Below are 14,486 nucleotides of genomic sequence, written 5' to 3' on the forward strand. Positions count from 1 at the left end.
ATTAACATTTTGTTAATTTATTTAGAAATAATTATTATTTAGTATGCATTACAATATGTCTTGTGCATTATTTACATCTCCTTTATTCAAAATCAAACTCCGTAGCAAACAAATTTCCTGGATTAGGTTTTCATCAACATCTTTGTTATAAAACTTTACAAAGTTTATGGAACATTTCTCTAATTTATGTTTTTCTCAAATTTTTATATCAGTGATTAATTTGAATTCAGATATAATATTTGGTATACTTTTAAATTTATCTTTTATCTGTACAATAACAGTATCAATTGTAGTTTTTTAAAAAAAATGACACCTAAATTTCTCTATCGGGTTTTTTATAACTTCGTCTTCTACTAATTCGGAATATAATCTTTTCTTTTTTCCGAATTCGCTTTGCTGAAAAATGTTCTGAAATGTTCAAATTACGGGCTAGCACTTTTGCTTCGTCTAAAAATATATTCTGTTCTTAAATTTTGGGATTTCAGTTTTAATTTTATTGACTAAATTGAAAGAGCAATTGTTTTTGCTTGAAATAGTTTATTGATAGTGTTTTTTTGGTAAATATTGCAAACCATACAATTAAACATAAAATAAATTTCTTGCATTGCATTCAATAAACTTTTAGCTTCGGATACGCTGTATTATAGTTATTTACATTAATAAATTCTTCTAGGGCATTACAAGTTTGTTCAAATTGTGTATACACTGCCTTAACCGAATCTATTTCGGCTTCCGAACGAGTGTCATATAATAGTTTAAGAGTAATGTTTAAATGCTTTTGTAGAATTTCCATCTTTTTGTAGATGCAGAAAATAATCAATATACGCTTTGGAATACCTCCAAATTTTTTTTACTATATATACTGAAGGAAGCGGTATCGCAAATTAATAAATTAAAGAAGTGGGATAGGCAAGGCACATAAATTGCATGCGGGTTTAGAGAAAGTATACTATATTGTACATCTTTATATTTCCCTTTCATGTTGCTACCGTTGTCGTAAGCTTGCCCTCTAAAATTCATAATATCTAAATGAAGCTCACTTATTATTTCCAATAGAATTTTTGCTAGTCCTTCTCCTGTCACATCAGTTACTTCATAAAGCCTATAAATGACTCATTTATAGTTAACATTTTCTCTTCAAAATTTACATACCTAATAATGATTGAAGTTTGTTCCTTCTGGGAAATATCAGGAGTACAATCCATTTGGATATTATAGTACATGGCTGCTTTTATATCGTGCTTAATTTTGTTAAGGACTTCATTTTCTAACGCAGAAATAATTTGTTCTTGTGATCTATGCGCTAAATGGCGCACAATTCTATTTTTAGAATTTATTATTTTGTTTATATGATCCATTAGCATAAGGTCGTATTTACTTAATAATTCGATTAAACAAAAAATTTCAATTATTAGGCGTATCTATTATTTCGTGGGTTTTTCAAAGTGGAAGAATATTACACGCTAAAAGTAGAATCACATCTACAATTCTTTGAAATAGTAATTTGAGTCGTGCTGTTTCCTTACTTATATTAACTTGATTTGTTTTATCAATAGTCGAACATAAATTTCGTCGTTATAGTGATTCTTTTCAAGCAATAAACGAATTAAAATGACATATAGAACGATCATGTTCTTAAATTACAGTTGACAGCTTTTTCCAGTTATTATAGCCACCTATAAATCGTGTAGTTTGGTCATTTTCTCTTCTTTTGGAAAACAGTATACAACAAAAACAAAATACGGAGTCTTGCGTTGAGAAGTTGGGTTTAACTATTTGATATTTTTTTAAAAGTAGTATGTAGTGGAAAATGATCTACCTTCAGCATTTTTAACAAAAACTCCTTTGTGTTGTACACGTTCGATTTTAACACAAAACATTCTAAATTTATTAGTTATAATACTTGACCGTAAACCAGCATCATTTATACACTCTTGATCATATTTGTTATTGTCCTTTTCGTCATTATTTTCTGATTCGGTCATATTTGTAAAAACACACGGTTCTTCAATAAATTTCACCGTTTCAACATTTTCATTGCAAGACTGTGTACTTTGCGCGGAACTTTCTTCCCCAGTTGAAGTTTGGTAACTTCTAAAGTAATTCTGGTAATTTCTTTGCCAGAATTACTTCGTAGGAAAAAACAGATCTAATTGTTACTTTTTGAAGTTTAGCTTTTCTTCTTTTTTTCTTTTCTGATAAATTTTCTTTTTTGACACCCAAAGGGATACATCTTTGGCATGGACATGGTTATATCTAATAGTATTCAGCAGTTTATAGAATGAATAATTAAATCACTATAATCTATTACCTAGTAGATGAGGTAAGCGACTGTAAATCTACTTACCTGACATTAACAATTTTTTGCACACTTGCACTAGACTATAATATATACTGTGAACGTATATTTCCAAATCCGTCGACTGCTCCAATTAAACTTCTTCCTTAAATGTTTTCATTCCGGTCGTGGCTGGTGAAGCAGTAATGCTATGTTGATTGTTTTATTTATCTTCGTTTAGCTTTTTGTTTGAACAAGTTAATATAAACAAACATACAGAGATGCACGCATAAAAATTATTACATTTGATGTAGAAGAATGTAAATAGCTGGGGATTTACATATGAACCCAACCTCAGCCTCGACTTCTGGCCACCGCTTGCACCCAGAAGTGCGCCGCTCTGTTTTAATATCGCTGAAGGGGATTTTCTTATTCATAAATGAACGTTCCCCCTCTTTTTATAGGTATCACTGCGATCATTGCCTAATAAAGACGTCATTCGACGCTCAGCCAGCCACGTGGAAACAATCTTGTATACTTTCAGAACGTGTAAACGCTATTATTGTTCAGAACACTATTTTAATTCTTAATAACGGTGAGGCTCCTCTCAGTCGCGGGGACCCGGTGAATAGCACCAGCCGCACCCCTCGGATGGCCGGCCCTGGTGACAGAACGCCAATTACGCCTGTCGTGAGACCTGAATTACTATTTCAGGTAATGATTATAGACCTGATAGGTCCGATTGATCCTCCAAGTGCGAAAGGGCATAAATACATATTGTGCCAGGTTGATCAGCGTACTAGGTGGGGCGAGGCCATACCGTTGACTAGTCTTAGTGCAAAGGCAACATGTGAAGCTTTGTTAAGTATATTTTCAAGGACAGGTATTCCGAATGTTATCGCGTCTGATAACGGACGAATTTCATAGCCGAACTGACAAAAGAGTTCGAAAAACGAATAGGGAGCAGTCCAAGATTCTCTAAACCAGGATATCCACAATCAAATGGGTTGGTGGAAGAGTTCAATAGAACCTTGAAAAACGTGCTGCATAATGTAGTTAGGGAAGAAGATAGAGAATGGCACTTACAAATTCCTTATGTGCTATGGGTGTACAGAGAAATTCCCCATTCAACGACTGGTGTGTCTCCATTTCAATTACTGTATGGTAGACAATCACAAGGTACTTTATCAATCCTAAAATCTACTTGGACTGGAAAATATAATAACGTCCAATTAAATAGTACATCTGTTTCCAAATACTTGGAAGATCTGAAATCAAAACTTGAGAAGGCTGCAGAGCAAGCTAAGCTTGTTTCAGCAGTACAACAGGAAAAAGTAGCATATTATCACCATTCAAGATCGTGTTCACCACTCAAAATTGGAGATCAGGTGATAGTGCTGATACCAGATTCAACTACTAAATTATTTGCCTGATTGCAAGGTCCTGCAACCATCGTTGAAAAACGTAATCCCTATTCATTTTCAGTTTAACTGCCGGATGGCTCGACCAAACACATTCATCAAAATAAGTTCAAACATTACATAGCTAGTTCTAACTCAGTAAATGTGATTTTTGAAGAAAAAGAATTCGGTCATGTTGAAACTTTACCGACCGCTACCAAAGAATCTAAATTTTTCGAAACTCTTGATAATCTTGAAATTAAACATTTAAGTAGTTCTCAATTAAAAACTCTTAAAACTTAAATCGTAGAGTTTAAACGTATTTTTACTAAACCCGTGCAGCCAGCTGCGGTTGGCACACATAAAATTGAACTATTGCCAAATGCAGTGCGGAAAAAACCTCATTGTTATAGTGTTCCCATTGCATACAGAAAGGAAGCTGAACGTCAAGTTCAAGAACTGCTAGAATTAGGATTGATAGAACCATCGGAATCCGAAATTGCTCATCCGATTATTTGCGTTGCTAAAAAAGATTCTTCATAAAAATGTGTATCGATTTTAGAACTTTAAATGCAGCCACTAAAGTCCCGGTTTTTCCCATGAAAGATATGCAAGAGCTAATTTTCATTGCAGGATCAACCCATTGGTTAACTAGCTTAGATCTCTGAAAGGGGTATTGGCAAATAAAAATGGATGACGAAAGTAAACGGTTGACGGCGTTTGCTAAAAATAATATGTGTACCAGTGGAAGACTATGCCTTTCGGTCTGGCAGGGGCCTCTGGTACTTTTCAACGAGAAATGAACCGTGTCTTAAAATCTCATTCAGAGTATGAGCAGGCGTACATTCATGATGTCATTATTTACTATAAATCTTTTGAAGAATATTTAGTCCATTTAAAATTAATACTAACCGAATTAGATAAATTAGGATACTCTGTGCGGTTGGATAAATGTGCTTTCGCCGCCAAAAGAAAAAAATATTTAGGTCATGTTATAGATGGAGGTAAACATGGTCCGGTGAAGACAAAATTCTAGCAAAATAGAAATTAGCTAGCCCTACCACTTGTTCCAAATTTTCGCCGCTAGAGGGCACACCTATAATATGTTCATTAGGAGAACGATGTAAGTTGGTGATCTGTGAGTCTGTCTTGTGATGTCCTGTGGTGTGCGTGAAAAATAAATGTATGTGAATGTGTAAAATTCGTATCGTCCTTTATTCGAACCATGAACATTCGTAGGAACAAAAATGGTGCATCGGCCGGGAATATGGATTCATTTGGTTAAATAAAATACGTTTGGACTGACTCGAAACGACATTCGTTTTGCCGCTTAACGGTCAATTGTGTTTTGATGCTTCAGAATATAATTGAAATGGTTTATCCGAACATTTCATCTGGAATATGACTCAAGAAATTTATTCGATATCCTGATTATTTTGAAGTAACTTCGTTTGCGGAGCAACAGATGTCAGCTGGTGGGATATGTAGTTGAAATTTTGCTATTTCTTTTCTGCTGAAAGTTATTGAAGTAAATTAGTTGTTTCAAGATTGTATTGATGTTTAGAATTAGGGTTTTATCGTAGGAAATAGTTGAAATGGTTAAGTTGTATATGCTTTCGTTTTGAGAGTGTTGAGTTTCGTTTTCGTTGTTTGTTACTAGTTGTGTTGTATTAGCATTTCTGAACCACTTATGTTTTAAAATTATTTGATTTGTAAAGGGAGTCATTTTGAGTGTGTTTGAATTAAGTTTCATTTTCAGTTGTTTGTTACTAGTTGTGTTGTATTTGTATTTCTGAACCACATATGTTTTAAAATATGTTTGAGTTTGGAAAGGAAGTCATCTGATTGTGTTAGTCAATGTCTGTAAAAGAAAAAGAATTAGTTATGGCTGAAAAGAACGAAAAAGATAGGTTAGATAAATTGAAAAAACAACGTTCCTCACACAGAGGACAAGTTACAAAATTAATTTCAAAAATAAAAACTCGTTTAGACGAACCGGGAGTTGAAATGGATGAGCTCGAAGGTCTTTTGGTACAACTACAAACCAAAGACGAACAAATGAAATATATCGATAGTACAATCGAAAATCTTTTAGATATCAATGATATTGAGTCGGAAATTCAGAAAATTGATGAATATAATAAAGAAATAGTTTTTACTTCTGTAAAATTAAAAAATAAAATAAAATCTTTGCATTCGCATTGTGTAAATGAACATGGAACTAGTAATTTGCGTGAAACTCTAGTAAATCGATGCGAATCAATATAAATGCAAAATTACCTAAATTGAAAATTCAAACCTATTATGGCGATCCATCAAAGTATCTAAATTTTTTGAACCAATTCGAAAATTTAATTGACAAAAATTCCTCTCTCTCAGGTGTTGAAAAACTTTCTTATTTATTTAGTTGTCTTCTTAGTGATGCACTTGCTTGCAATAAAGGTTTTGCGATAACAGGAAATAACTATAAGTCAGCACTTAAGTTAATTCAAGATACATTTGGTCAGCAAGATGTGTAAATTAATGTCCATATGTCTAAACTGTTAAATATGACACCCTTAAAAATTTCTTCTAATTTACAGGAATTAAGGAATCTTTATTTTAAATGTCAAACTCAAATTCGTTCTCTTGAAAGCTTAGGTGTAAAGTCGGAAACATATAGCATAATGCTTTACGCAATTATTTTGAAACTTTTTCCCAGTGATCTTATTTTAGAATTTAGTAAACAGCAAATTTCTACTACTAATCCTGATCTAGATGAATTAATGAGTTTTTTGCATAACGCTATCATCGCTACAGAGAGAGACATTCATATGCAACAATCCACTGCTTACCTCCCATCGCACCGTCAGGCGTCAGATTCCCAGCCCAAACAATTTTCTCGTAAGCATTACGAAGGCACTTCGAATCAGAATAAATTTATATCCCCCGCGAATGAATTGATGACTAATGCTGCTTCAAGCGGCTGCATATTTTGCCATCAAAATCATTTGAGTTATTTATGTGAGAACTTGAAAGCTCAAAATAAGAGAGAAAAATTGCTACGCGAAAAAGGATACCTGTTATGTTGTAATGAAAATTGTTTTGTTAAAAACTGCAATGGCGCCGTCTGTTCTTTTTGTAATGGTAAATATGCCCGCGCAATATATTATAAATTAGAAAACTTTAAGAGGCAAAAGGGTGACGGCGAGTCAAAGAAGAAACAAAATGAAGAGAAAAATTTGAATGGGGTTGTATCTACTTCTTCGAATCACATGGCGAATAATAAAGGAGGAATTTTGTTGCAATGTGTAAAGTTAGAAATTACTGGTTCTAAATCTTCGGACTTTATATTTGCTTTGTTTGATAGTGGTTCTGAATGCACTTTTATAAAAAAATCTGTTTGTTTCTGAAAGGTTAGGATTAAGGGTTATTGGATTTGAAAAATTGAAAATTTACAGTTTTGGTGCGAAAAATCCTAAATTGCAGGTGTGTCGTAAAGTTGAGGTAAGGTTACGGAATATTTTTGTAGACAATAAAGTGGTGATTGAGGCATTGGAGATCCAATTCATGTTCCTGACCAAAGGTTTTATGCTGAGATAAAGGCTTGGAGACTTGAGTTGACGTTTAATTGTAATGAGTTGTATAGCGATTGTCGGATCTCATTGTTAGGAGGATCAGATTATTACTGGGATTTGACTAAGAGATTTCAACGGTTAAATCCATCATTGGTTGCTCTGGAAACTGTTTTTGGATGGTCCCTTCAAGGTAGATGTGAGGGTGTAAGTGAGTCCGCATCAGTTAATTTCGTTTTTAGTGAAAAGGATGCTATCTCTTCGGAGCTTACACGCTTTTGGGAATTGGAAAGTTTGGGAATTAGAGGTGACGAAATAGATACTTTAGGTGTGAATGAACAAGGCATTTTGAGGGAATTCAATGATTCGATTCAGTTTGTTGAAAATAGATATTGTGCTAAGTTACCGTGGATAGAAGGGATGCAAGAAAATTTAGGGAACAATAGGGAGATGGCATTAAAACGCTTTAATACTTTAGTCAGGAGATTTAAGAGAGATTCATCTTTATATAAGGAGTATCGGGAAGTTGTTGACGGAAAGAGGGAATAGTGGAATTGTCAGATGATTTAGTAGATGAATCAACGTTTTATTTGCCCCACCATGCTGTCATTCGCGAATATAAAACAAGTAGTCGCCTCAGAATTGTGTTTGATGGTACAGCTCATGCTGAAGGAGAATACTCACTCAATGACTGTCTTCACACTGGAGTAAACCTGTATCCTAACTTGTTCGAACTTTTGGTGCAATTTAGAAAAAATGCTGTAGCATATACAGCGGACGTTAAACAGGCACAATTACAAATTTTGATAGACCCAGAGGATCGACGATTTATTAAATTTTTCTGGATTGAAGACCTCAATTCAGACAAGCTTAGCGTACTAAACTTTACCAGAGTGCTATTTGGACTCAAACCAAGTCCTTACTTGCTCGCAGCAACTCTTAAGCATCATTTTGAAAAGTATCAATGCTTGTACCCAGAAACTTGTGAAGTGTTGAAAAATTCTTTTTAGGTCGATGACCTTGCTGGTGGAGTTGACGACCTAGAAACGGCTCTCAAAATCGGCACCGAAAGTGTAGAAGTCATGAAAAGAGCTGGAATGGTGCTAAGAAAATGGCAAACTAATTCGGGGCCACTTCGTGAAAGGTACAAACAATCAGGCATAAAAACTGATGACACAAAGGGTAACATCAGTGGATGTGGTGTTCCATGTAAAGTTCTAGGACTAGCCTGGGATCCAGACAAAGATTTAATCTTTTTTGACGTCAGCAAATTGAAAGACATTTTTGCCAATGGTGGCAGTACTAAGAGATTTTTTCTCCACGTACTGGGTAGCATCTTCGATCCCATAGGATTTTTAGGACCTTTCATCATGAAACTGAAGATTCTTATCCAAGATTTGTGGGCTGCAAAAATTGATTTGAATAGTGAACTTCCACCTTTGCTGGACTGCAAGTGGCAGTTGTGCTGCAGTGAAATCGAACATTTGAACGAGATATTCATTCCTAGACATTATCTTTCAGGGTTACATTCATGTGATTTTATTTCATTTGATATTCATTCTTTTTCAGATGCTTCCATGAAGGCCTACGGCTGTGTGGTCTATTTGCGAGGAACCATTCGGGAAAACCGAGTAATTACTAGCTTCATTACTCGGTAGTACTTCCGAGTAGTAGTACCGAGTAATTACTTCCAAGTGTAGGGTTGTCCATGTTTACGTCTACACGTTGCCACGTTTAGAATTGTTAGGATGTTTATTGTCAGGCAGGTTAGCTAAACAAGTAAGTAAATGTTTAAAATTTGAAACTACTCATCACTATTGGTCAGATTCAACCATATGTTTGTTTTGGATAAATGGCGAGGCCAATAACTACAAAACTTTTGTTAAAAATAGTCAATGAAATTCAAACTTTAACTAAAAAAGCACAATGGTCTCATTTCCCTGGAAAAGCAAACCCTGCAGACATCCTTTCCAGGGGTATTTCTGCTTCGGACTTAGCCCAAAATTCTTTGTCGTGACATGGACCACCTTGGCTAAGTCAACCTAGTGAGTTTTGGCCTAGTAAGGTTGAAAATGAAAAACCCATTGGAGATTTGGAAATAAGAAATGAAGTTGAAATAATTTCTCAATGTAAATGTGCTGTGTATGATTCTGAATTTGTTTTAGATTTAAATAAATACAATGACTTAAATAGAGTGTCAAAAATTACAGTTTTGGTTTAAAAGATTCGTTAACCAACTCAAAAAATTACCAGTAGAATTGGGATCTTACACTGCAACTGAGCTCGCAAAAGCTGAAATGGATTGGATCAAATATGAGCAAAATCTTGTCTACTCTTCCGAATTGTAATGCATTAAAAAGGGTAGTAAGCAGATATCTAAAAAATCGTCTCTTTATTATTTTGCCCCATTTTTTGATAAAAACGACGTTTTACGGGTAAGGGGAAGATTAGAAGAGAGTGAATTGTCTGATAATGAGAATCATCCAATTCTTTTACCCAAACAGTCAAAATTTACAGAATTACTAATTTTTAGAGAACATAAGAAAGTTTGCCATGGTGGGGTGTCGGCTACCCACGCTAAAATTCGTAGTGCATTTTGGATTCCGAGGGGTAGACAAATTGTGAAAAAGTTTTTGAAAACTTGTCTCATTTGCAAGAGATACTCATTGAAACCTGCTGAACAAATTAATGCACAACTGCCAAAATCTAGAGTTTTTGAAAAACCTCCTTTTACTGTGACTGGAATTGATTTTACTGGTCCAGTCAGTATTCGTTCGGGGAGAGATGCCAATCAAAATTCCTATATAACTTTGTTTACATGTACTATTACAAGAGCTCTTCATATTGAATTGGTTACTGATATTATTACAAAAAATTTCATTTTGTTTTCAAGACGATTTTTAGCAAGAAGGGGAAATTGTAAGGTCATCATTTTAGATAACACTAAGAGTTACAAAAACACGGAAAACATCTTTTTTGGTTGATTCAGACTTAAAAAATTTTGTTGCTTTGCATGATATAACATGGCAGTTTATCCCCCCTCATGCTCCTTGGTGGGGCGGATTTTATGAAAGACTCATCAAAAGTATTAAAGAACTTTTAAGAAAAATTCTCGGAAAGTCCTTTCTTAGCTTTGAAGAAATGACGACCATTCTTGCAGAAATTGAATTTGTATTGAACCATAGACCCCTTACATATACTAGCAATGAATTAAACGAACCACCACCTCTTACACCTGCCCATCTTTTATTTCCTGGACAGGAAAATCATAGGTATCATTTGCATTTTGCAAAAATTTTCAGTAATGAACCTTCTGCTAAAGAAAATTTAACTCGACGCAAACTTTATCAAACTAGACTCTTACGTCAAATTTGGAAGAAATGGAAAGCTAATTATTTGATGCAGTTGCGAAATGCACATAAATTTGTTAATCTTTTGCCAGAAAGAGATCTGGAAGTGGCAGACGTAGTTTTGCTTGAAGGAACCACTAAATCTAAATTTTTATGGCCTTATGGTATTGTTGAAGAAGTAATTATTGGTCGAGATGGTCATATAAGATCATGCATTGTCAAAACATCTAAGGGTCAGTACAGACGACCAATTCAGTTAATTTGCCCACTTGAAATAACTTAATGCTAAAAAAAAAAATTCATGTATCATTGCTTATTTCTATTGTATTTGTATCTATTGTATTGTATTTAATGTAGATAAAAGATTTATAAGTTGCTATAATTTATATTTTTAATTTTATAGATGAATTTAACTGTGAATTTTATAAGACAATTTTGTCCGATTTCAGGGCATATACAGCTTTTGCAATTAATTTATTATTCAATTGTGTGTTATAGTCTACATAGATATGTACTTTATAATTAGCTAAATAATGTTCAATTACAATATTTTTAATTCGTGGTTGTAAAAGACAATGCACAGTCTTCATTAAAACTCACATTATTTTTAAAGCCATTCTTGTTGATGCTATTTTAATAGTTAATTCTGAAAGCTTAATTTATTAATTTCATTAACAGAGTATATTATGTCCACTTTCATTTTGCTTAGGCATTAGGATTTAATTCAAATACTAAACTGTTTTTAAGCTATTTAAGCTATATTTTAGAATTGCTTTAATGTTTTCAGCTATTAATGCTTTTATTGTTCAAAAAATTATATCGGCCAAAAAACTAAAATTTTTGACATTATGAAATTAATACAAGTGGATGTGATGGTTAATTAAGATCGTTAATTTATAATCATTAAATTATGTGAAGTTAGAATATTCCAGTTTATATGAGTTCAATTTCAATTTTTCAAAACTTTTAGACATAATAGTGACTTTTAGAACTTGATTTAAAAATCTGAAAAATTAGAGAAATATATATTTTTTATAAAGTAAAGTAAACCAAAATAGTAGAATGTCTCATTGAAGACATGCAAAGGTTTTTTTTTTGTTTGTTTTTTTTTTACTCTTATATAAAAGCCAATCTAATATATCATATGGTTTCTCTAACATACTGATTACAACAAATCAGGATGTAGTCAACTGTATGTGTTTGCTAACAGTAAAGCAATTGAAACACATCTGAAGAGGTATAAAGGATATCTACCCTTTGTTATGCAATGATTGAACTCTATGTAGATAGCAATTAGTCCATTCACAGAATATGTTATGAATCTGTAATGTTGCTTCCTAGCACAATTAGTCCATCGTAGGAAAGAACGATTTATGATTAGCTCTATTGGATGCTGATCGGATGCCGGATCAATGACCCCCGGGCTTGGCGACAAAATGGATGATACTAGTGTCTTTCTGAATTTCGGCGACAGGACCAACAGGAGGCGAGTTATGCTTGATAGTTCGAAAACCTTCCCTACCCTTTTACCCGAACGCTGTAAAAGGCCGGCTATGCAAGCCGAAGTTCGTTGCACAGAGAATAGTATAGTGAGTCAACAGCGAATTAGTTAGATCAGTCCAGCGAATCGCACGCGTTGAGTGGAGCTCAAGTAATTTATGGATTGAAAATTGGTACCGTGCGCCGAGAACTGGAGACAAGTATTGAAGCAACTTCGGGTTACCTGTGGAGTAGCAAATCGTATAGCGAGGCGGCAGTTGAGTACAGCTAAAACGAGGAGACGGGAGAATAGCAGGAGTTTGGAGACCTTAGTGAATAGCTACGTAGATTCCGTTCTCCTCCGGTTGAATTCCGTCTGGCCGCTTTGTGTGTTTGGATGTTTACGACCGATTTCTACTAGTGTTCTGCTGTGTATTACTTGTGTACGTCTCGGCTGTGTTTTCGTGTTATTAAGTATCATCATTTGTTATTGAGGCGTGCTCAATGTTTTACACCTTACACCCACTACAAGAGAACCCATCGTCAAATTTAGCGGAATAATCTTGTCCATAACAATATTAATTGCCAATGCATCAGAAAATTGAAGGCAATTGGTTTGGTCTCTAACATGACAATAAATAGAATACAAATACAAATCTTAAAAAAAAAATTGTTTGAGTTGAACAATACCGTTTTTGAATGCATAACCATATGTGGATTTCTCACATGTTAAATCTTTTGACTTGATGACTGTTGTTGCTCACTCCAAGTAGAAAAAATTGTCAATTGTGAATACCAAGAAAAATTAAATGACTGATTTTTAATTGATGTAAATAACTGTGATTTGTAAACATCCAATAATTATTTATTTTAGCTTTCAAATTTTTTTCTGCCATTTACATATACATCCCCCTGCTATTAGAAAATTTTAAATTCAGAAATTGATTTTAAAAAAAAAATGTTAGCTGTTCATGGAATTTTAGATAATTTACATTTACTTTTAGTGATTAATGCGCTTATTTCCGATTACTAGCAGAGACATTAAACAAGATAGGATCATATAAGAATAAAAATATCACAAGATTCTTGGCAGTAAAAGAGCCACATGAAGCCAAATCTCAAACTAAGGCATTCTTTTACAAAGGAGTTAGATATATAATTTATTTAACCTAAATAAATAGTGATTACTTACATGATACCATCATACAATGAAATCAATGAACCACAGAAATCCTTAGCCCATTTGCAATCATTAAGGGCAAATCCTCTCTTTATGCTGCAGAAAGGCATACCTACAAAATGGACATGGTCATGAAAAACTGAATATAATATAGTAGTCTTATTACAACTAATCTTGTTAGAACTAAATACAATACAATAGTCTTATTAGATACAAAAATTTAGAAAAATAAACTGTATAAGAAAATTTTCTTACTTGTATCAAGCAAATCGAAAAATTTCAAAGTTTTGTCAAAGCTTGAGCTAACAAGGTACTGGAAATTATTAAGAGGCGCAAAGGAAATACTAGTAATTGGTGTGCCAGAAGCTTCAAATACCAAATAAGGCAATATTGATACAGACTGGTCTTTATTCTTCACTGTGACAATCGTTGCTGAAGAAGCTGATATTATCTTCACCATCCAGACACAAATGCAACCTATAAGAAGATTTGAAGAATTAAATGCAACTAAAATCTATTATACATCAATACAAGTAATAACGATGATACTTCACAATCTACAAAAATGATTATTTGTAAAGCTGATTGCAGCTTCAAAAACGGCAAAATATTACAAGAGGTGATCCAAAAAAAAAACAGTTTACAAGCAGCAGTATTTGGAAAGTAGAAATTGTGGATGGGAATATTGTTACACAGAGTGGAGACACATGGCGCTGGTTGTCTTAGACCGGTCGTTCGAGCAGATAGTGTTAGTATTGAGACCTGAAACAGCGACAGTAACGGCAAGACGTCTAGAGAAGTGGTCTCACACAGAGGTGTGAGCCGTGATACGATTTCAATTAAAAATGTGTCCCATTGGACATTCACAGATAAATCGTTGAAGTGTATACGAAGGTGAAGCAATGAGTAGACAACTGGTGGCGAAATGGTGTCGTTCTTTTGAAGCGGGCAGAGTGACAGCTGGAAAGGTTTAGGTGGGAAGTCTGGATCCATCCCCCATACAGCCCCGATTTGGCTCCCAGTGACTATTTCCTTTTCCCGGCATTGAAGAAACACTTATACGAAACAAAGTTCATATCAGACGGTGATGTTGAAAACCGAGAACTGACTCAATAGCCAGGGACTTGATTATTACCAAGACAGGTTAAACAAATTGGTCCAGCTGTATGATAAATGCCTCAACAGGTTTGGTGATTATGTACAGAAGTGACTGCCACATATGTTTCTTAATTACCATTTGTGTCT

At 34.1% G+C, this 14,486-nt stretch overlaps 1 protein-coding gene across 1 annotated transcript in view; it reads right to left on the reverse strand.

Moving 5' to 3' along the window:
• Window positions 1–14,486, reverse strand: part of LOC129960012 (uncharacterized) — a 113,650-nt gene that overhangs the window by 33,186 nt on the left and 65,978 nt on the right. The window contains exons 11-12 of the mRNA XM_056073011.1: window positions 13,497–13,718; window positions 13,254–13,353 (exon numbers count right to left, since the gene is read on the reverse strand). Of these exons, the coding sequence (XP_055928986.1) occupies window positions 13,254–13,353; window positions 13,497–13,718 (322 nt within the window). The remainder of the gene's footprint in view (window positions 1–13,253; window positions 13,354–13,496; window positions 13,719–14,486) is intronic.

Source organism: Argiope bruennichi, chromosome X2, assembly GCF_947563725.1.
Source record: "Argiope bruennichi chromosome X2, qqArgBrue1.1, whole genome shotgun sequence".
NCBI classification, from domain to species: Eukaryota; Metazoa; Arthropoda; class Arachnida; order Araneae; family Araneidae; genus Argiope; species Argiope bruennichi.